This window comes from Bos mutus, chromosome 19 (genome assembly GCF_027580195.1).
Source record: "Bos mutus isolate GX-2022 chromosome 19, NWIPB_WYAK_1.1, whole genome shotgun sequence".
NCBI classification, from domain to species: Eukaryota; Metazoa; Chordata; class Mammalia; order Artiodactyla; family Bovidae; genus Bos; species Bos mutus.
The window spans coordinates 6,463,829-6,487,872 of record NC_091635.1 but is presented as its reverse complement, the minus strand read 5'-3'; the positions used below and the strand labels follow the sequence as shown (position 1 = coordinate 6,487,872).

The window sequence follows — 24,044 nt, the reverse complement described above, 5'->3', positions numbered from 1 at the left end:
GTGCAGACCCAGTTGAGCCCATTCCTGTGTCCAACCCCTGCTCTGGGGTCCTCTCTATTCACCCACCACCAGCTCTGCCCCCTCCCCCCAGCAGCGATGTCTCGGTTCCAGTGGGCAACCTGCCCGGACCCGGACCACTTGTTCTCCCCAGAGGCACAGAGGTCTGGACACAGCTCTCATCACGTGCTGCAATTCATCCTCTCAATGAGTGACAGCCTTTTCTCCTAATCTGTAAAATGCAGAAGTAGGTGCTGACCGTGGGAAGTGAACCAGAGACAAGTGCAAAGGAGATTCAGGAAACATCTCTCGAGGCTTGAGGGACATCTGGCGTGTCCACTTCTGACCTTGGCGCCGGTCCTTGAAGGGACCGAGAGCTCGTTAGCTTCGAGGATGGGAGGCAGGACCACGTGTCTGCTCCCGGCTCTGTTTCTTCTTGTCATCCCAGGTGAGTGGGGAGGAGCTTCTGACCCTGGAGTGACTGAGGCAGGAGATCCTGAGGGTCTGTCCTGGGGGAACATGGCAGGGTCCATTCGTTCATCCAGACACTGATTTGTTAATCAAATATCATGTTTACTGTTAACACCTCACAGCTTCTATGTTAGGTGCTGGGAAACAAGAAACCAAACCAAACCCAAGTGTCCCCCCCGTAGGACAGTGTTTTTCAACCTTGGCCATTCTAGACACACAGATGAATGAGTGAAAACGGGGGTGATGAAGGAATCCACTCCTGAAGAGCTTTTTAAAGCTTTATTTCTGGCTGCATTGGGGCGTGGGGGTGCTTGAGGGCTTTCTCTGGGTGTGGTGCGTGGGCTTCTCATAGCAGTGGCTTCTCTGGTCCCAGAGCACAGACTCCAGCGGGTGCAGGCTCCGCAGCTGTGGTGCAGGCGCCGAGTTGCCTGCCCCACCCGTGGAATGGGGAGTCTTCCTGGGGTGGAACCTGTGCTCCTGCATAGGACCATCGGGAAGTCCTTAAAGTTTTTATTGTGATTTTTTTCGTCACTATTTTGTTGATTTGGGGCATCCCTGGTAGCTCAGATGGTAAAAAAAATTCACCTATAAGGCAGGATATCCTGGTTCAACCCCTGGGTCAGGAAGATCCTTGGAGAAAGGAATGGCAACCTACTCCAATATTCTTGCCTAGAGAATTCCATGACAGACCGTGGGGTGGCAAAGAGTCAGACTCGACTTAGCGATAACACTTCCATTTTATTTTCTGAGCATGTGGAAATGTTTAACTTCTGTTTTATTATTAATTTCTAGCTTAGTTGAATTATATCCAGAGAACATTCTCAATGACTTCAGTCCTTGGAAAATTTCAGTGACCTATTTTGTGGCAGTCTCTTTAATGGTCAATTTTTGTAAATGTTCTCTATGTGCTTTCAAAAAACGTGTTGTTTGAAGTGGTTAGATCGTGTTCCACATGCTTCTAGTTGCATCTCAAACTCATGCTGAACAATCACGCTGAATGTTTACTGACTGTAAAGAAGCGTCAGAGTTTCTGTGAGTGGGTTTGCATTTGCATGCATGCATGCTGCTGCTTCAGTCGTGTCCGAGTCTTTGTGACTCCATGGACCGTAGTCTGCCAGCCTCCTCTGTCCATTGGATTCTCCAGGCAAGAATACTGGAGTGGGTTGCCAAGCCCTCCTCCAGGGGATCTTTCTGACCTAGGGATGGAACTTGTCTCCTGCGGCTCCTGAATTGCAGGCAGATTCTTTACCCCCGAGCCACTGGGAAGCTCCGGGTTTGCGGTGACTTCAGTAAATTTAAATAATTGTTAATGGAGGTCTGATTTAAGTGATTTCCAGTGCTCTGAGTGCCTTTACGCAAGTTTCAGTTCAGTTCAGTTGCTCATTTGTGTCCAATTTGTTGTGACCCCATGGACTGTCACCCCATGTGACACGTCAGGCCTCCCTTTCCATCACCAACTCCTGGAGTTTACTCAAACTCGGGTCCATTGAGTCAGTGATGCCATCCAACCATCTCATCCTCTGTCATCTCCTTCTCCTCCCACCTTCAATCTTTCCCAGCATCAGGGTCTTTTCCAATGAGTCGGTTCTTCACATCAGGTGGCCAAAGCATTGGAGTTTCAGCTTCAGCATCAGTCCTTCCAATAAATATTCAGGACTGACTTCTTTTAGGATGGACTGGTTGGATCTCCTTGTTGTCCAAGGGACTCTCAAGAGTCTTCTTCAACATCACAGTTCAAAAGTATCAATTTTTCAGCACTGAGCTTTCTTTATATTCCAACTCTCACATCCATACATGACTAGTGGGAAAACCATACCTTTGATTAGACAGACCTAGACTGAAAATAATGAGCAAGTGAGTGCTGTCCTGTCCTTGCTTTTGTCCTACAAAAGCACTTCTCCCAGGAATTTGGGAGTGGAATTTACAGTTCAGTGAACATAATGGGACGTGTCCTGTATGGAGTCCACAGCACATGGAGCCCCAGTAGCAACCACTGCCTTGGTCAGCTTCAAGGAGGCCCCTGAAGCACATTCACTACACCATACCCAGTTTACCGCTTTACTACATCGTAGCCAGTGGGAACAGCCTCCCCGCAGACGTGTTAAGGGGGTGTTTCAGCTGGACCTCCTGAGGTCGTCAGTGCAGAGTCATCTTCTGTGGAAATGGGTCCTCTGGTCTTTCCTCCCCATCAGAGCAGAATAACACAGGGATGGCTGCAAACGGACGTGGCTGGAATGGAAAGACTCACTGGCCGCAGACAGGGGAAGTGGGATGATCTCAGGAAGTTGCTCTTGCTCTGTGTCAGTGTTTGTGTTTCTTCGAGATCCGCAGTTGTGCTTTTATGGGATTTTCCTGGTGGCTTTGACTAGGATTTTGAAGGGCAAAAGGTCCATCTTGTGGAAGGTGTATCCCTTCCTTGACTGTTACTCCGCTCAGGAGGCCCTTAGGTCTGGTGAACTATTCACAATGCAGGAGGCTGTGGCCCTGCCCCAGGGCGGGAGGTGACAGGTACCTGGATTTGTGTTTCCAGGCTCATCTGCCATCTCGGGTCCCAGAGCAGTGAGAGGTGTGGAGCGGGGCTCACTGACTGTGCGGTGTCGATACGACCCTGGGTATGAGCACTACGTGAAGTGGTGGTGCCGGGGGGCTGCCTGGGAAAACTGTCCCTTCGTTATTAAAACCACTGGATCAGAGAAGGAGGTGAAGAAGGGCCGGGTGTCCATCAGGGACAACTGGAAAGACCGCTCGTTCACCGTGACCATGGAGGAGCTCAGGCTGGACGATTCAGACACTTACTGGTGTGGGATTGAGATACCTGGACCTGACCTGGGGAACCCAGTAGAAGTGACCATTGACCAAGGTAAGAGTACGTGTGTGTGTGGACGTGTCTCTTCAGGGCCTGCTCTGTCCAGGGACCCAACTGTCCCCCAGAGGGAATGTCCCAGGGGTGGGGGAGTCCTGAGGGCTCACGGAGCCCCCGCTGACCACCTGGGCTGGGAGGGACCCGGCTTCCCCTCGACACTCTCCTGGCTCCAGGGCCGCCTCCAGGCCGGGATCAGGCTTTCCCAACACCCTGTTTCCCTGCGCACAGTCAGTGCCCGAGTCTGCTCCCAAGGAGATGAAGGTGGTGGGACCAGTGTCAGCCTGTGGGCCAACGGACCCTCCTCTATGGGACCTGGAGACCCCGATTCCTGCCAGCGCTTTCCTGGGACCCCTGCTGCCCTGGGGGTGTTCCTGCTCTTTCTGGAATTCGGGGTTGGGACTTCAGAGCTGCCATGCCCACCGTGTGTTCCATATCCCATCTCAGGGGCAAGTCCCAGCCCAGTGGGGGATGCTGTGCTCAATTTTGGGGTCTGGACAGGGCTCCACAGTCAGAAGGCTGCATTTCTGGTGCATGAAACCCCATCATGAGCCATTTATACATCTAAGTTGAAGAACACTCTCTTCCTCAGTCCTTCTAGAAGGCAAGCACTCCTGGGCATGTTAGCGGAGGCACCTTGGTTTGACCAATTTTGTCTGTTGGTCTCTGCTTCTGCTGACCCTTGGACCGGGCGAGCCCCCTCACTGGGCACCTCTGGCAGAGAGGGGTGGACACACAGTCAATGGCTCCCTTACACATACACCCTGAACCTGGAGGCCCATTATACTTGCAAAGCAGAGCAGGTTCATCTCAGTCAATCCTGACAACACTCCTGAGAGTAACTATCCCCATCACGGGAGCTTAATAACATCCTCGAAGTGCAGGCTCTTCCTGAACCTTGGGATTTTGCTCAGGGCTGGTCCTGACTTTTGAAGTCACAGATCTTGGCTGTGTCAGCTGCCTGGCAGCCCCCATTCTACTCCTGTCCTCGTGGATAAGCAGATGGGGGAGGCACTGGCCGCGGCCCTGTCACGAGCAGCTGGAGCATTTGAATTCTGCTGCCCTCCAGCTGCCCTTGGCCTGAGGTGACCCTGGGCCCCTCTAACCTCCCTGGACCTGTGCCAGCCCCACTGCCTCTGAGGCTCTGAGTCTCCCGGAGGCCAGGGAGATATAAGCAGTCCAGCCTGTTGGCCGCTCCTTTGGCCCTGCTCCAGACTCCTCTGGGCAAGGAGGCCCATGCTCCCCAAACCCCCATCCCCCAGACTCAGAGCCACGTTTAGGGCGGTGGGCAGGTGAGCAGGCAGAGTGGTGTGTAACCTGGTCTGTATGTCTTGCAGCACCTACAGTGTTGATCTCCACCCTCGCCACCTCCAATGCCAACATGTTCACGGCACCAGTTGCCCCAAAAGAGAATCAAGGGCAACTGTAAGTACCATTTGGGCTTTTGATCTGCACGAGATGTCTGACTGTCTCATTTAACCAAAAGATAAGCACTGCGTACCCACTCCTGCCCATCCCTTAAAAAAAAAAATATTTAATTTTTTTGGATATGCTCGGTCTTCTTTGTCCTGGGCTCAGTGCCTTTTGCAGGCGTATTGCTTCCAACGTCCATCCGTCCCATTTTTACTGTGTGAACTTCCACGTGCCCTGCACTGTGTGGGGACACAGACAAGGAGCATCTCCTGCCGAGCTCAGAGATGGAGACTCTGAGTCTGGGACTCGGTCGAGACGGCAGCCAGTGTGGAGGGCACGGCTGGTGTGTGTGGGCCCCAGCGGGGCTCCTGGTCCAGATTCTGGGAGAGCAGGGAAGGCCTGATAAGCCCTGTTTCCCCTAACTTCTGCTATGGCAACAGCAGTGACACTCATATCTCCTGGCAGCTCACAGAGGCTTTCCTGTCATTATTCTGTTAATTCTTCGCCCCTGCCTACACCACTTATGAGAAGGAACGGACAGATAGGCACGTTCCCCATTCACAGAGGAACCAACTGAGTCTCACCCATGCCCCTTAGTGCCCTGCCCAGCCGGTGCAGCCAAAGGGGCTTTCTGTACGCTGCGAGGTCCCTCTCACTTCCTCCTTCACTCTCCCTGGCCCTCTCTGCTTCTAGATCTGCCCCATTTCCTATTGCTGGGCCTTCACACAGAATATCTGTGGGCCACCCCCCTTCTTCCTCCGGGAACACTTGCCTTCCCCTGTCACTTTTGCTGTGTGTTTGGAAAGTTTCTTTCTACCAAACTGCTGTGAATAAGGAATCACTAAGGATCACTAAGAAATATCTTCAATGAATGGATCAAAGCCATCCGTAAGTGTCAGGCAGGGCCTTTGATGCACATGAGATGGCCAATTCACTCACTTATCCAACAATTAAGCATTGAGCACCCACTCCTACCTAGTCCTGTTTTTCAATTAATTAGTTTATTTCTTTTTGGCTGCTCTGGGTCTTCATCGCTGAACGCAGGCTCTCTCTGGTTGTGGTCGGTGGACTTCTCTTTGCAGTGGCTTCTCTTCTTATGGAGCAGGGGCTCTGGGGTGCATGGGCTTCAGAAGATGTAGCACATGGGCTTAGATGCTTGCAGCATGTGGGATCTTCCCAGACCAAGGATCCAACCCGTGACCCCTGGATTGGCAGTGGATTCTTTATCACTGGACCACCAGGGAAGCCTGCCCATCCCTGTTTTAGAAATATGAGGGGATATGAGGATTATCCAAATATCCAGCTGTCTGCCTTCCAGGTACTTATATCACCTAATCAACGTACCAGAGTTAAGTGATTGATTGGTGACTTCATTTGACAAATTTCTGTGAAGAGTGAAGAATAAGGGATGATTCTTGTATTAGCTTGGCTGCCATGGCAAAGTAACACAGGCCAGGTGGCTTAGACAACGTTCATTTTTCACAGCTCTGGAGGCCAGGGTCTGTGGTCAAGGTGTCAGCGTATCTCCTTTCTCCCAAGGGCTCCCTCCTTAGCTGTGTAGACGGCCGTCTTCCTTGCTGTGCATCTCGTGGTTTCCCCTTTGTGTGTGTTTATGTTCTAAGCTCTTCTCCTTCTGATGAGGACACTGGTCCTTTCCTGCCCAGGAGAGCAGCAAGGGTCAGAACAGGGAGACATGAAGAAGGAGAGTCTGGGGGGTGAAGGCTGTTGTCACCCTGGGGTCCCAGGCTGGCCCTCATGTAGGTTATTGGAACCTGGGACCCGGGACAGCTGGGAGGAGGGGACCTGGGGGCATCTCACTTCCTGTCCCCGTGTTCTCCACAGGCCCCTGCTGGGCAGCGTCCACTTCCTGCTCCTGGTCTTCCTGAAGGTGCCCTTGTTCCTGGGTATGCTCGGTGCTGTCCTCTGGGTCAACAGGCCTCTGAGGAGCTCTGGGGGGAATCCCCAGAAACACCAGTAGCCCCCATGCTCTTCAACATTGTCCAGAGATTAAAGACCCTCAAACAGAAGAAAAAGGCATTTTTCTTAGGCAATGACAGTGGTCAGTGGCGACTGTGGTTCTCGAGGCAGCGTGGCCCCCTGCTTCAAGAATCAGTCCCCTAGTCCCTGGAAACCTGCTGCTCCGATGCTCCAGTCTGGCTCTAGTTTCGCCCTTCCCTGCACAGCCTCTGGCCTTCCTCGTCCTGAGGCCTCCAACACAGGAGAAACTACAGGAAGGGATGGAAGAGCGGATGCCTTCTTCTGGGCCCAGTTCCTTGGAGGACATATACGATCTCAAGTCTGTGTCACACACGACGTAATGCACTTATTCTTGCATTGTGTGTGGGGCAGGGGTCAGCCAATCGTGGGCTTGAGATTCTGTGTGTGTGTGCTCGATCGTGTTCGACTCTTTGTGACCCCATGGACTGTAGCCTGCGAGGCTCCTCTCTCCATGGGATTTCCCAGACACAAATACTGGAGTGGGTTGCCATTTCCTCCTCCAGGGAATCTTCCCGACCCAGGTGTTGATCCGTGTCTCCTGCATCTCCCGCATTTGCAGGTGGACCACTGAGCCACCTGGGAAATTCTAGACCCCATGAAAGTAGAAAAATGTGCAAAATGATGATAATATGCCAACTGCATGTGAAGATATGAAAGTATAAGTGGACAGAGGGACTTTGCTGGTGGTCCAGTGGGTAAGAATCTGGCTTGCAATGCAGGGGCTGTGGGCTCAATCCCTGGTTGGAGAACCACGACTGTGCAGTGCAACGAAAGATTCTGCATGACTCATGAAGATCCCGGGGGGCGATGCAGCCAGATAAATAAAGAAAATATTTTCTTAAAAAGAGGTCAGAAGACTCTGGCATCCCTGCCCTGATGTATTTTGTGTGTTTGAAATGAGATTCTAGTACCAGCGCCATCCCTCACGTCCTGGACACACCTGAAGATGAGAACGACCTCACATCCTCTCCTTGTCACCGTAAGTTCCCGCCCCGTTAATATCTCCATTTTCTTCCCTGTCTTGAATGTATTCAGTCTGGCTGTGACTCTCACTTGGGGTCTGCGAGGAGATCCTCCATGCATTTTGGGGACTGTGGAGTAATCCATCAGTCAGACCCTGGAGTTAGCACAGATCTGCAGCTATGAGCTATGGTGGGCTGTGGAGGGTGGGGCTTGGAGAGGACTTTTCCTAAAAAGATCGCTAGACTAAGAGTCCTGGGACGTGAATTAAGTTCTTCCTGTGGTTCATTGGGAAGGAAGTGGGCAGGGCCTCAGGGAGCTAATTTAGAAAATGTCAACTGTTTTCTTCTTCTCAAGTTCCTCCCTGGGACTTTTACTTCTGGGTTGCCTTAAGACCAGAGAGGGAGGCTACTCATGTTGTCACTCTGAACTTGGGGGAGGGGGCTGCACCAGGAGCAGATGGGAAAGTAGCCTCTTTTTCATTTTTAAAAAACTTCTTATTTTGTATTGGAGTATAGCTGATTAACAGTGTTGTGATAGCTTCAGGTGAGCAGCTCAGTGACTCAGCCATGCATATTCATGTATACATTCTCCCCCAAACTCCCCTCCCATCCAGGCTGCCACATAAGATTGAGCAGAGTTCCCTGTGCTAGACAGTTAGGTCCTTGTTGGTTATCCATTTATTATTTTTTAATTAATTGATTTATTTTAATTGGAGGCTAATTACTTTACAATATTGTGGTGGTTTTTGCCATGCATTCACATGAATCAGCCATGGGTGTACATGTGTTCCCCATCCTGAACCTCTCTCCCACCTCCCTCCCCATCCCATCCCTCTGGGTCATCCTAGTGCACCAGCCCTGAGCACCCTGTCTCATGCATCAAACCTGGACTGGTGATCTGTTTCACATATGATAATATACATGTTTCAATGCTACTCTGTCAAATCATCCCACCCTTGCCTTCTCCCATAGAGTCCAAAAGACTGTTCTTTATATCTGTGTCTCTTTTGCTGTCTCGCATATAGGGTCATTGTTATCATCTTTCTAAATTCCATATATATGTGTTAATATACTGTATTGGCGTTTTTCTTTCTGACTTACTTCATTCTCTATAATAGGCTCATTTCATCCACCTCATTGGAACTGATTCAAATGCATTCTTTTTAATGGCTGAGTAATATTCCACTGTGTATATGTAGCACAGCTTTCTTATCCATTCATCTGCTGATGGACATCTAGGTTGCTTCCATGTCCTGGCTATTGTAAACAGTGCTGTGATGAACACTGGGGTACACGTGTCTCTTTCAATTCTGGTTTCCTCAGTGTGTATGCCCAGCAGTGGGATTGCTGGGTTGTATGGCAGTTCTATTTCATTTTTTAAGGAATTGCCCCACTGTTCTCCATAGTGGCTGTACTAGTTTGCATTCCCACCAACAGTGTAAGAGGATTCTTTTTCCTCTACACTCTCTCCAGCATTTATTGTTTGTAGACTTTTTGATAGCAGTCATTCTGACTGCTCATTGTGATTTTGATTTGCATTTCTCTGATAATGACTGACGTTGAGCATCTTTTTTATGTGTTTGTTAGCCATCTGTATGTCTTCTTTGGAAAAATGTCTGTTTAGTTCTTTGGCCCATTTTTTGACTGGGTCATTTATTTTTCTGGAATTGAGCTTCAGGAGATGCTTGTATATTTTTGAGATTAATTCTTTGTCAGTTGCCTCATTTGCTATTATTTTCTCCCATTCTGAAGGCTGTCTTTTCACCTTGCTTATAGTTTCCTTTGTTCTGCAAAAGCTTTTACGTTTAATTAAGTCCCATTTGTTTATTTTTGCTTTTATTTCCATTACTCTGGGAGGTGGATCATAGAGGATCCTGCTATGATTTATTTCAGAGAATGTTTTGCCTATGTTTTCCTTTAGGAGATTTATAGTTTCTGGTCTTACATTTAGATATTTAATCCATTTTGAGTTTATTTTTGTTTATGGTGTTAGAAAGAGTTCTAGTTTCATTCTTTTACAAGTAGTTGATGAGTTTTCCCAGCACAGCTTGTTAAAGAGATTGTCTTTTCTCCATCGTATATTCGTCTTCCTTTGTCAAAGATAAGGTATCCATATGTGCATGGATTTATCTCTGGGCTTTTTATTTTGTTCCATTGATCTATATTTCTGTCTTTGTGCCAGTTCCATAGTGTCTTGATGACTGTAGCTTTATAGTATAGCCTTAAGTCAGCAGTTTGATTCCTCCAGTTCCATTCTTCTTTCTCAAGATTGCTTTGGCTATTTGAGGTTTTTTGTATTTCCATACAAATTGTGAAATTATTTGTTCTAGTTCTGTGAAAAATACCGTTGGTGGCTTGATAGGGATTGCATTGACTCTGTAGATTGCTTTGGGTAGTATACTCATTTTTACTATATTGATTCTTCTGATCCATGAACATGGTATATTTCTCCATGTATTTGTGTCATCTTTGATTTCTTTCATCAATGTTTTATAGTTTTCTATATATAGATCTTTTGTTTTCTTAGGTAGATTTATTCCTAAGTATTTTATTCTTTTTGTTGCAATGGTGAATGGAATTGTTTCCTTAATTTCTCTGTTTCCTCATTGTTAGTGTACAGGTATCGAAGGGGTTTCTCTGTGTTAATTTTATATCCTGCAAATTTACTATATTCATTGATTAGCTCTAGTAATTTTCTGGTGGAGGCTTTAGGGTTTTCTATGTAGAGGATCATGTCATCTGCAAACAGTGAGAGTTTTCCAATTTGGATTCCTTTTGTTTCCTTTTCTTCTCTGATTGCTGTGGCTAAAACTTCCAAAACTATGTTGAATAGTAGTGGTGAGAGTGGGCACCCTTGTCCTGTTCATGACTTTAGGGGCTGCTGCTGTTGCTAAGTCACTTCAGTTGTCTCTGACTCTGTGTGACCCCATAGATGGCAGCCCACCAGGCTCCTCTGTCCCTGGGATTCTCCAGGCAAGAATACTGGAGTGGATTGCCATTTCCTTCTCCAGACTTTAGGGGAAATGCTTTCAGTTTTTCACCATTGAGGATAATGTTTGCTGTGGGTTTATCATATATGGCTTTTATTATGTTGAGGTATGTTCATTCTATGCCTGCTTTCTGGAGGGCTTTTATCATAAATGGATACTGAATTTTGTCAAAGACTTCCTCTGCATCTACTGAAATAATCATATGGTTTTTATCTTTCAATTTGTTAATGTGGTATATTACATTGATTGATTTGTGAATATTGAAGAATCCTTGCATCCCTGGGATAAAGCCCACTTGGTCATGATGTATGATCTTTTTAATATGTTGTTGGATTCTGTTTGCTAGAATTTTGTTAAGGATTTTTGCATCTATGTTCATCAGTGATATTGGCCTGTAGTTCTCTTTTTTTGTGGCATCTTTGTCTGGTTTTGGTATTAGGGTGATGGTGGCCTCATAGAATGAGTTTGGAAGTTTACCTTCCTCTGTGATTTTCTGGAATAGTTTGAGTAGGGTAGGTGTTAGCTCTTCCCTAAATTTTTGATAGAATTCAGCTGTGAAGCCATCTGGTCCTGGGATTTTATTTGTTGGGAGATTTCTGATTACAGTTTCGATTTCCATGCTTGTGATGGGTCTGTTAAGATTTTCTATTTCTTCCTGGTTCAGTTTTAAAAAGTTATACTTTTCTGAGAATTTTTCCATTTCTTCCAAGTTGTCCATTTTATTGGCATATAATTGCCGATTATAATCTCTTATGATCCTTTGTATTTCTGTATTGTCTGTTGTGATTTCTCCATTTTCATTTCTAATTTTGTTGATTTGATTCTCCTCCCTTTTTTTCTTTATGAGTCTGGCTAATGGTTTGTCTATTTTATTTATCTTCTCAAAGAACCAGCTTTTAGCTTTGTCGATTTTTGCTATGGTCTCCTTTGTTTCTCTTTCATTTATTTCTGATCTAATTTTTTATGATTTCTTTCCTTCTACTAACCCTGGAGTTCTTCATTTCTTCTTTTTCTTGTTGCTTTAAGTGTAGAGTTAGGTTATTTATTTGATTTTTCTCCTGTTTCTTGAGGTAAGCTTGTATTGCTATGAACCTTCCCCTTAGTACTGCTTTTACTGAATCCCATAGGCATTGGGTTGTTGTGTTTTCATTTTCATTCATTTCTATGCATATTTTGATTTCTTTTTTTATTCCTTCTGTGATTTCTTGGTTATTCAGAAGCATGTTGCTTAGCCTCCATATGTTTGTATTTTTAATAGTTTTTTTTCCCTGTTGCTGCTGCTGCTGCTAAGTCGCTTCAGTCATGTCCGACTCTGTGCGACCCCATTGATGGCAGCCCACCAGGCTCTGCCATCCCTGGGATTCTTCAGGCAAGAACACTGGAGTGGGTGGCCATTTCCTTCTTCAATTTTTCCCTGTAGTTGACATCTAGTCTTACCGCATTGTGATCAGAAAAGATGCTTGAGATGATTTCAATTTTTTTGAATTTACCAAGGCTATATTTATGGCTCAGGATGTAAACTATCCTGGAGAAGGTTCATGTGCACTTGAGGAAAAGGTGAAATTCATTGTTTTGGGGTAAAATGTCCTATAGATATCAATTAGGTCTAACTGGTCCATTGTATCATTTAAAGTTTGTGTTTCCTTGCTCATTTTCTGTTTAGTTGATCTATCCATAGGTGTGAGTGGGGTATTAAAGTCTCCCACTATTATTGTGTTACTGTTATTTTTGCCTTTCATACTTGTTATCATTTGCCTTACATATTGTTGTGCTCCTATGTTGGGTGTGTATATATTTATAATTTTATCTTCTTCTTGGATTGATCCTTTGATCATTATGTAGTGTCCTTCTTTGTCTCTTTTCATCGCCTTTATTTCACAGTCTATTTTATCTGATATGAGTACTGCTACTCCTGCTTTATTTTGGTCTCCATTTGCCTGAAATATCTTTTTCCAGCCCTTCACTTTCAGTCTGTATGTTTCCCTTGTTTTGAGATGGGTCTCTTGTAGAGAGCATATACAGGGGTCTTGTTTTTTTATCCATTCAGCCAGTCTTTGTCTTTTGTTTGGGGCATTCAACCCATTTACACTTAACGTAATTATCAATAAATATGATCCTGTTGCCATTTACTTTGTTGTTTTGGTTTCGAGTTTATAAACTTTTTCTGTGTTTCCTGTCTAAAGAAGATCCTTTAGCACTTGTTAAAGAGCTGGTTTGGTGGTGCTGAATTCTCTCAGATTTTGCTTGTCTGTAAAGCTTTTGATTTCTCCTTCATATTTGAATGAAATCCTTGCTGGGTACAGTAATCTGGATTGTAGGTTTTTCTCTTTCATCACTTTAAGTATGTCCTGCCATTTCCCTTCTGGCCTAAAGAGTTTCTATAGAAAGATCAGCTGTTATCCTTATGGGAATCCCTTTGTGTGTTATTTGTTGTTTTTCCCTTGCTGCTTTTTATATTTGTTCTTTGTGTTTGATCTTCATTAAGTTGATTAATATGTGTCTTGGGGTGTATGGATGTGAGAGTTGGACTGTGAAGAAGGCTGAGTGCCGAAGAACTGATGCGTTAGAACTGTGGTGTTGGAGAAGACTCTTGAGAGTCCCTTGGACTGCAGGGAGATCCAACCAGTCCATTATGAAGGAGATCAGCCCTGGGATTTCTTTGGAAGGAATGATGCTAAAGCTGAAACTCCAGTACTTTGGCCACCTCATGTGAAGAGTTGACTCATTGGAAAAGACTCTGATGCTGAGAGGGATTGGAGGCAGGAGGAGAGGGGGATGACAGAGGATGAGATGGCTGGATAGCATCACTGACTCGATGAACGTGAGTCTGAGTGAACTCTGGGAGTTGGTGATGGACAGGGAGGCCTGGCATGCTGCGATTCATGGGGTCACAAAGAGTCAGACACGACTGAGCAACTGAACTGAACTGAACTGAACTGGGGTGTTTCACCTTGGGTTTACCCTGTTTGGGACTCTCTGGGTTTCTTGGACTTGGGTGGCTATTTCCTTCCCCATTTCAGGGACGTTTTCAACTATTATCTCCTCCAGTATTTTCTCATGGCCTTTCTTTTTGTCTTCTTCTTCTGGGACTCCTATGATTTAAATGTTGGGGTGTTTAACATTGTCCCAGAGGTCTCTGAGGTTGTCCTCATTTAATTCTTTTTTCTGCTCTGCTTCATTTATTTCCACCATTCTATTTTCCACCTCACTTATCCTATCTTCTGCCTCAGTTATTCTACTGTTGGTTCCCTCCAGAGTGCTTTTGATCTCAGTTATTGCATAATTCATTATTGATGGACTATTTCATTTCTTATAGGTCCTTGTTAAACTTTTCTCGCATCTTCTCAACCCTTGTCTCCAGACTATCTGTAACTCCATTTTGTTTTCAAGATTTTGGATCATTTTTACTATCATTATTCTGAATTCTTTTTCAGGTAAACTCCCTATCTCCTCCTCTTTTGTTTGGTTTGGTGGGCATTTATTATGTTCCTTTACCTGCTGAATATTTCTCTGCCTTTTCATCTTATTTAGATTGCTGTGTTTGGGGTGGCCTTTCTGTATGCTGGAAGTTTGTGTTTCCTCTTTATTGTGGGGGTTCCTCCCTGTGGGTGGGGTTGGATGAGTGGCTTGTCAAGGTTTCCTGGTTCGGGAAGCTTGTGTCAGTGTTCTGGTGGGTGGAGCTGGATCTCTTCTCTCTGGAGTGCAATGAAGTGTCCAGTAGTGAGTTTTTAGGTGTCTATGGGTTTGGTGTGACTTTTGGCTGCCTGTATTTTAATGCTCAGGGTTATGTTCCTGCATTGTTGGAGAATTAACTTGGTATGTCTTGCTCTGAAACTTGTTGGCTCTTGGGTGGAGCTTGGTTTCAGTGTAGGTATGGAGGCTTTTCGGAGAAGGCAATGGCACCCCACTCCAGTACTCTTGCCTGGAAAATCCCATGGATGGAGGACCCTGGTAGGCTGCAGTTCATTGGATCGCTAAGAGTCAGACACGACTGAGCGACTTCACTTTCACTTTTCACTTTCATACATTGGAGAAGGAAATGGCAATGGAGAATCTCAGGGATGGGGGAGCCTAGTGGGCTGCTGTTTATAGGGTCTCACAGAGTCGGACGTGACTGAAGTGACTTAGCAGCAGCATGGAGGCTTTTGGATGAGCTCTTGTCAATTAATGTTCCCTGGAGTCAGGAGTTTTCTGGTGTTCTCAAATTTTGGATTTAAGACTCCCGCCTCTGGCTTTCAGTCTTATTCTTACAGTAGCCTCAAGACTTCTCCATCCATACAGCATTGAAGATAAAACATATAGGTTAATGGTGAAAAGATTCTCCACAGTGAGGGACACCCAGAGAGGTTCACAGAGTTATATGGAGAAGAGAAGAGGGAGGAGAGAGAGGTGACCAGGAGGAGAGGAGCGGGAGTCAAAAGGAGAGAGACCAAGCTAGCCAATAATCAGTTCCCTAATTGTTCTCCACAGCCCAGAACACCCAAAGAGATTCACAGATTTAAGTAGAGAAGAGAAGGGGGAGGGAGGAGATAGAGGTGACCTGGGGGAGAAAAAGGAGAGTCAAAAGGGGAGAGAGCAATCAAACCAGTAATCACACTCCTAACTAAAAATGGGTACTGAAGATTGGATTCTTAAAGGTACAAAATTAATAACAAATACCAAAAAAGGAAATTAAAAATCTAGAGTAGAGGTTAGACTCTCAAAAATACAGTATTAAAAAAACAACAAAATTGCAAAAATTATAAAATATATATATATATGAAATTTGCTTTAAAAATAGGGTCTTTTTGCAAGGTAATAGTAGGTTTTAAAAATTAAAATTAAAGGAGTAGTAAAGAGCTTAAAAATTAAAAAAAATTAAAAATGATAATAGTAAAATACATTCAGGAATTTCTCTGGAGCTGTTGAGGGCAGTGTGGGGTCAGTTCAGTTTCAGATAATTCCTTGTTCCAGCTTATATTTTTTCTCAATGTCTACAGGCCCCTTCCAATGTAGTCAGTGCTAACTACAGGTGTTAATATGTTGCACCTGTCACTTCCAAAGCAGTTCCCTTTTCTTTATTTTGGCTCCCTCTGTTTGCAAGTCTTTCAGGGTCTAATTTCCATCCTAACAGAAGGGGGCAAAGGCAGTCATTTATTTAGGCTCACTTGTTCAACTGTGCTGTGGGAAGGGAGGAACACTGCAAACAAATATCACTGGCGTGTGTGGGCAGTGCTCGCAGCGTCTGGGCCACACTGGGTTTGCCCCCACTCACGGCGTGTGTGCTTTCCCAGTCTACACTGCTCAGGCTCCAGGTTGCTCTGCAGGGGAACTGTCTATAGTGGGCCCTGGGTTACGTGCACTTCCCAGGTCTAACCCACTCAGGTTCAGGTTCTCGGGTACTCCACAAAGGCACAGACTCAGTTGGGCCTGCGTTTTGTGTCCTTCCCAGGTCCGAGTGGCTCAGGTGCCCAGGTGCTTGGCGAGTGCACTCTCCCCAGGTGGGTGATACATCTTATCAACTCCCTGGTCCCAGCTGCTGGGTTTCCTGGGTGCACCACAAGAATGCTGTCTCAGGTGTGCCATGTATCTCCTCTGGGGAGCTGATCTCTGACCGCGACCCTCCTGGTGGATGTCAACCGTCCAGGATCCCAGGAAGACTTGGTTAGCAACTGGGAGGCTGCTCACAGTTTGGTGGAGGATGCCGTCTCTGGTGCCGAGATTGCCCCTCGCCTTCCAGCTCTGGATGTCACCCGCCTGCCTCTCTGCCTCCAGCGGGGTATGGGCCGGTCTGCAGCTGGCTGGCTCTCTTCTGGTTCACTCAATCCTTTGTTCGGTGAGCGGGCCAACTTGTGCCTTAGAGCTTTTCACGGAAAAGTTCTCTCTCTCTCTCTCTCTCTTTTTTCTCTCTCTGGCTCTCCCACAGTTTAGATCGCTATCTCACATTAGCTCCCCCAGATTGTCCTCAGGGCATTCAGGCCTGGCCCTTACCCTTAACATGCAGTCTGTGCCTCTCTGTTCAGGCCCCGTTCACTGGTGGTGGATGTGAGTGTCTGGGCTACTTCTCTGTTGGGAGTTTTGGTTAGGCGCATAATCTGTGGGATTTTTTTTTTCCCCTCCCAGTTATGTTGCCCTCTGAGAGTCCAAAACTCCCCACAGACCCACCCGTGAAAGGGTTTCCTGGTGTTTGGAAACTTCTCTTCTTTCACGACTCCCTCCCTGGGATGGGTCTCTCTTTTTATCTTTTATATTTTGTGCTACCTCCTTTCAAAGAGAATGGGCTGCCTTTCTGGGTGCCTGATGTCCTCCACCAGCATTCAGAAGTTGTTTTGTGGAATTTGTCCAGCGTTCAAATGATCTTTCGATGACTATGTGGTGGAGAAAGCGGTCTCCCCGTCCTATTCCTTCGCCATCTTATGACCGCCCCTGGTTATCCATTTTAAATACAGCAGTGTGTACATGTCTATCCCAAACTTTCTAACTATCCTTTCCCCCATCCTTTCCCCTGCAACCATACATTCATTCGCTAAGTCTGGGAATCTCTTTCTGTTTTGTAAGTAAAATTATTTGCATCATTTAAGATTCCACAAGGATGTCATGTGATATTCTCTGAGAAGTCTTTTTTTCTAATCTGTTAGAGGTGAAACCTTGAGACTCTCTCTTGCTCCCTGAGAGGTGAGGGGCACATAGGAGACAGACCAGGGTTTCAGCCTTCTGTCCTGCCATCCAGCTGAAGATTTTGCCTTCATGTAGCTAAAGCTCAGATGGGACATTGACTGTATTCAAAGATAAGATGAGGTTGGGGAGGCCCACCTCAGACTTCCCAAAGATTCTACTGACACAAGGAAACATCAGAGGGACCATGTGTGGGGGCCCCAGTTTGAGTACCCCAGAGGATAGAGTTATCACATTTAGCAAATAAAATTGCAGCACACTGGGGCTTCCCTGGCTTCCCTGGTGGCTAAGAGTCCACCTTCCAATGTAGGGGATGTGGGTTCGATCCCTGATTGGGGAGCTAAGGTCCCACAGGCCTCTTTGCCAAAATAGCAAGAAATATAAAACAGAAGCAATATTTTAAAATGATGAAGACTTTAAAGTGGTCTACATTTAAAAAAAAGTCTTGAGAAAAACCCCACATGGTAAAGAATCCACCTGCAATGCGGGAGACCTGGGTTGGATCCCTGGGTTGAGGAGATCCCCTGGAGGAGGGCATGACAACCCACTCCAGTATTTGTGCCTGGGAAATCCCATGGACAGAGGAACCTGGCGGGCTACAGTCCATGTGGTAGCAGAGACTCGGACATTACTGAGCAACTAAGCACATCACCTCACCATGATATTCACAGGGTGAGATACTCTCATAGCTCACACAACAGTCTAGGCACTCCAGCACTAGTGCAACAATGCAGTCAGGCCCCTGCGTCCTTGCTCGTTTTACACTAGTCTCTGCCCAGCATCCCCGTCAAGGCCCCTCCGCCTGGAAGCCAGCTGGGACTCTTGTCCGTCCTTCAGTGGCACGTGAAGCGGCACTCTCCTGGCACAATGTGCATTCTTTTGCTACAGTGTTTATGAGACATTACAGATTGTGTTGTTTGCCAAGGCATCTCCTGACCTGAGAACACTGAAGATCAAGAATCAAAAGGAAATCCTCTGTGTCAGATGGGGACCAGGCAGGTCCTGGAGGCACCAGCTGGTCGCATTCATGAGTAGACCGGATCAGGTGGTTCCGCGTGGTGTGCTGAACCTCCTATAAGTGAATAGCTCCAGCACTTGGATAAATGTAGGGGCGACCTGAAAGCAGCGCTTCTCACGGAGGTGTTTTGCCATCACCCCTTCCCCTGCTCCCAGAGGACATTAGGCTGGGTCTGGAGACATTTTTGATTATCACGTGGGGAGGAGGTGCAATCGGCATCTGGTGGGTAGAGGCCGGGAATGCTGCTGACCACAGGAAGGTCCCTATGAAAAAGGACGATCTGGCCCCAAGTGTCCACAGTGTCAAGGTTGAGAAACCCACTGTAAACCAAGCATGGAAGAGGGGAACTTTTTTTTCTAGTGGATATAACTTCAAGCAGTGGACATGGTTGCTAACTCCGCCTGAGTGGGGAGACAGCCAGAGGAACGAGGCTACGTGGGGTCCTGAGCGGGTGCTAACACTCCTCTGAATGGTCAGAGAAGTTGATACTGTGCTCACAGCCAAAAGTTCCAGAGTGGATTTCCTCAAGAGCCTGTTAGAATTCCCTGGAGGTCCAGACTCTGTCTCTCTCTGCATAGACACAGAGGCAGGGTCACAGTAAGAAGTTGCCTATCTGTAAGCCAGGACAGACCCTCATGATCTCCTGCCCAACCTCAGTCACTTCAGTGTCTGAAGCACCAGCCCCACTCACCTGGGACAAGGAGAAGGAGCAGAGCTGGGAGCAGCCACATGGTCCAGCCTCCCATCCTTGGTGGTAACACACGCTCAATACCCTTCAAGGATGCAAAGCCAAGGTCAAGAGTGGACACCCCGGATGTCCTTAGGGTTTAAGTGAAGCTGCTTGAATCTCCTTTGCACTCATCTTTGATTCATTTCCCACTGTCAGCACCTACTTCTGCATTTTATATATTAGGAGGAAAGGGTGTCACTCTTTGAGAAGATGAATTGCAGCAGGTGGTGGGAGCTGTGTCCAGAAAGACAAAGACAAACACCATATGATTTCATATATAAAGGAAATCCACCCTGAATATTCATTGGAAGGACTGATGCTGTGGCTCCAAAACTCTGGCCACCTGATGCAAAGAACTGACTCATTGGAAAAGACACTGATGCTGGGAAAGATTGAAGACAGGAGGAGAAGGAGGTAATAGAGGATGAGATGGTTGGATGGCATCACCAACTCAATGGACATGAGTCTGGGCAAACTCAGGAAGATAGTGAAGGACAGGGAAGCCTGGCGTGCTGCAGTTCATGGGGTCATAAAGAGTTGGACACAACTTACCAACTGAACAACAACAACAGCAATCACTTATATGTGGAATCTAAAATATGGGACAGATAAACATATCTACAAAACAGAAACAGACTCACAGATACAGAGGACAGACTTGTGGTTGCCAAGGGGGGAGGGCGGTTCAGGAGGGAAGGAGTGGGAGTGTGGGTTTAGCATATGTAAACTATTTTTTTTTTGTAGGGGAATAAACAGCAAGTATATTCTACTGTATAGCACAGGAACTATTGAAATATCCTGTGATAAACCATAAGGGAAAAGAAAAAAAATATATATATATATATTCTACACGTGTCCAGCTGAGTTACTTTGCTGTATAGCAGAGATTGGCACAACATCATAAATCAACTATACTTCAATTAAAAAATATAATTGAAAGAACCATTAAAGAAATTTGGTCCTGGACTGATCTATAGCACAACTGTTCTTCTTGATAAAGGAAACGAGGGTCCCTCTAACTGCTAAGAAGGAGGGGCACAGATATTTACTGAAGGCAAGAACAAAATGAGGACTGGCATCTAAGCAGGGTTAGTAGGATGAGGTGGAGCTGTCGCTAGGCTTGATGTGCCCCCCAGCCTCCCGACTCTGTGACCAGCTCTAGGTCAGAACCAAGATGGGACTGAAAAAGGGAACAGAAGGGCACACGGCACACACATACATTCACAGTATTGAAAGAGTTGTGTGTGTGTGTGTGTGTGTGTGTGTGTGTGATCAGTCACTCAGTCATGTCCAACCCTTTGCAACCCCATGGGCTGTAGCCCACCAGGTCCCTCTGTCCATGGGGTTGAAAGAAATATAGCTTTCCATTTACTTATATTTCTATCTCTCAATAGAATTTTAAAGTGATTAATAATAAAAACATATTTCCCATATGAATCACCCTGTGATTCCTAGATTCCTGAGATTCCTAGAATGAATCAAACTTGATCATATTGTATCATTCTTTTAAAGTACTTCCCCAAATTTATCTTCGAGTTTTTAATATAAAAACCTTTGCATCAATGCCTATCAATGAGATTGGACTATATTTTCTTTCTCATAAATGTTCTCTTGGTCAGGTTGTCATATCAGTATTATGCTGACTTCACCCCAAAATGTTCCTTCTTTCTGGACGGCCTGGAATGGTTTCCACAGTGTTGGAAGTATCTGTTCCTTGAAGCTTTGGAAGGATAAATCACTGGGGTTTGTCCATCATTTTGAGGGTTGGAGTGGGGACTGGAGGGAATAAACAGTTCCTTGGTAACATTCTCAGATTTTTCCATAGCATTTTTAAGAAAATAATTTTCTTTATTTATTTGGCTGTTCTCCTTGCTGCATGGGCTTTTCTTTAGTTGCAGAGAGTGGGGGCTACACTCCAGTGGCAGTGCACGAGCTCCTCATTGCTGTGGCTTTTCTTGTCATGAGTGCTGCTCTGGAGCACAGGCTCAGTAGTCGTGGCCCACGGGACATGCAGGATCTTCCGGGACCAGGGATCGAACCTGTGTCTCCTGAATTGCCAGAAGGATTCTTTACCACTGAACTATGAGGGAAGCCCTTCCTACAGTATTTTGAAGATTTCTATTCTGCAGTAAGCTTAGGTAATGTATATTTCCCTAGAAAATTGCTGGTCTAATCTCAGTTTATGAGTATACTTGTAAATATTTTTTTCAAAATGCTCACGTGAGATTCTTTTAATTTTTTCTTTATCTGGAAATATTCTCTTTTTTAATTCCTCTGTTGTATTGTCTTTTTTTCCTCACATTTTCCTCCATTCCACAAAAGGTCAGCCCTCGGGTCTGTTCATGGTTTTACCGCTTTTCTGTTTTAAAATTCACTGAAGTCTGCTTTTATCTTTTTGAGAGAGAGAGAGAAAGAAAGAGAGAGATGGAGGGAGAGGAAAAGAAGTCTTCCTCTTGTAATAAGGCCACCGTCCTATCAGAACAGGGCCCCACCCTCATGACCTCATCTAATGTGGTTACCTTCCCCAGGAGGGTCAGGTCACCTAGAGGGTCAGGTCTTCAACATATAAACTGGGGTTGGAAGGAGACACAGATGTTTGGTCCATGATGGATGACTGACAGACACCGTAAAACATAAATCAGGGACTTCCCTGGTGGTCCAGTGGTGAAGACTCTGTGCTTCCAATGCAGGGGGCCTGGGTTCAATTACTGGCCGAGGAACTAGGATCTCACAGGCTGTGCAGCCAAAAAATTTAAAGACAACAGAAACAACAAAACAAGTCAGACTGGGATCTCATCCCCAAACCAGCTTCCCCACTTCAGTTTATTTGGATTCCATTCCTCCCATTGCTCCCCAAACTGGAGTGATACCCTTGACCTCTCTCTTTTGCTCATACACCATATCTGATCTGTTAAAATACCTTTCCTTCAAAATACTGATCTGCAGGATCTAACCACTCCCTCCCCTGCTCTAAATTTGAGAGCCAGTCATCATCAACTCTTGGACTTTTGCAGGCTAACTGGTCTCCCAGTTCTCATGTTAGACCCCCTTCCTCAACTGAAGAGTCTACTCAGTTCAATTCAGTCACTCAGTCGTGTCCGACTCTTTGCAGCATGCCAATCCCATGGACTGAAGCACGCCAGGCCTCCCTGTCCATCACAAATTCCTGGAGCCTACTCAAACTCATGTCCATTGTGTCAGCGATGCCATACAATCATCTCATCCTCTGTTGTCCCCTTCTTCAGCCTTCAATCTTTTCCTCAGCATCAGGGTCTTTTTCAGTGAGTCGGCTCTTTGCATCAGGTGGCCAAAGTATTGGAGTTTCAGCTTCAACATGAGCCCTTCCAATGAATATTCAGGACTGATTTCCTTTAGGATTGACTGGTTGGATCTCCTTGCAGTCCAAGGAACTCTCAAGAGTCTTCTCCAACACCACAGTTCAAAAGCATCAATTCTTAAGCGCTCAGCTTTCTTTATGGCCCAACTCTCACATCCATACATGACCACTGGAAAAACCATAGCTTGGACTAGACAGACCTTTCTTGGCGAAGTAATGTCTCTGCTTTTTAATATGTTATGACCAATAGGTCAGTCAGAACTTTTCTTCCAAGGAGCAAGCGTCTTTTAATTTCATGGCTGCAATCACCATCTGCAGTGATTTTGGAGCCCAGAAAAATAAAGCCTGTCACTGTTTCCATTATTTCCCCATCTTTCTGCCATGAAGTTATGATTCTACAGTGGAAGTGAGAAATAGATTTAAGGGCCTAGATCTGATAGATAGAGTGCCTGGTGAACTATGGACTGAGGTTCGTGACATTGTACAGGAGTCAGGGATCAAGACCATCCCCATGGAAAAGAAATGCAAAAAAGCAAAATGGCTGTCTGGGGAGCCCTTACAAATAGCTGTGAAAAGAAGAGAAGTGAAAAGCAAAGGAGAAAAGGAAAGATATAAGCATCTGAATGCAGAGTTCCAAAGAATAGCAAGAAGAGCTAAGAAAGCCTTCCTCAGCGATCAATGCAAAGAAAATAGAGGAAAACAACAGAATGGGAAAGACTAGAGATCTCTTCAAGAAAATTAGAGATACCAAGGGAACATTTCATCCAAAGGTGGGCTCGATAAAGGACAGAAATGGTATGGACCTAACAGAGGCAGAAGATATTAAGAAGAGGTGGAAAGAATACACAGAAGAACTGTACAAAAAAGATCTTCATGACCAAGATAATCACGATGGTGTGATCACTCACCTAGAGCCAGATATCCTGGAATGTGAAGTCAAGCGGGCCTTAGAAAGCATCACTACGAACAAAGCTAGTGGAGGTGATGGAATTGCAGTTGAGCTATTTCAAATCCTGAAAGATGATGCTGTGAAAGTGCTGCACTCAATATGCCAGCAAATTTGGAAAACTCAGCAGTGGCCACAGGACTGGAAAAGGTCAGTTTTCATTCCAATCCCAAAGAAAGGCAATGCCAAAGGAAGCTCAAACTACCACACAATTGCACTCATCTCACAGGCTAGCAAAGTAATGCTCAAAATTCTCCAAGCCAGGCTTCAGCAATACGTGAACCGTGAAATTCCTGATGTTCAAGCTGGTTTTAGAAAAGGCAGAGGAACCAGAGATCAAATTGCCAACATCCGCTGGATCATGGAAAAAGCAAGAGAGTTCCAGAAAAACATCTATTTCTGCTTTATTGACTATGCCAAAGCCTTTGACTGTGTGGATCACAACAAACTGTGGAAAATTCTGAAAGAGATGGGAATACCAGACTACCTGACCTGCTTCTTGAGAAACCTATATACAGGTCAGGAAGCAACAGTTAGAACTGGACATGGAACAACAGACTGGTTCCAAATAGGAAAAGGAGTACATCAAGGCTGTATATTGTCACCCTACTTATATGCAGAGTACATTATGAGAAATGCTGGGCTGGAAGAAGCACAAGCTGAAATCA

The 24,044-nt window shown here is 45.8% G+C and overlaps 2 protein-coding genes across 2 annotated transcripts in view; both read left to right on the top strand.

Moving 5' to 3' along the window:
• The first annotated feature begins 258 nt into the window (after positions 1-258).
• Positions 259-22,338, top strand: LOC106701447 (CMRF35-like molecule 5). Its single transcript, XM_070389034.1, has 4 exons — positions 259-445; positions 2,999-3,328; positions 4,666-4,753; positions 16,123-22,338. The coding sequence occupies exons 1-4, from the start codon at positions 391-393 to the stop codon at positions 16,337-16,339; spliced, it is 690 nt and encodes a 229-aa protein (XP_070245135.1). The 5' UTR covers positions 259-390; the 3' UTR covers positions 16,340-22,338.
• LOC106701448 (protein CD300H) overlaps positions 6,718-24,044 on the top strand; it is a 29,131-nt gene continuing 11,804 nt past the window's right edge. Inside the window, exon 1 of the mRNA XM_014482266.2 lies at positions 6,718-7,718. The gene's annotated coding sequence lies outside the window, so the exon portion shown is untranslated. The remainder of the gene's footprint in view (positions 7,719-24,044) is intronic.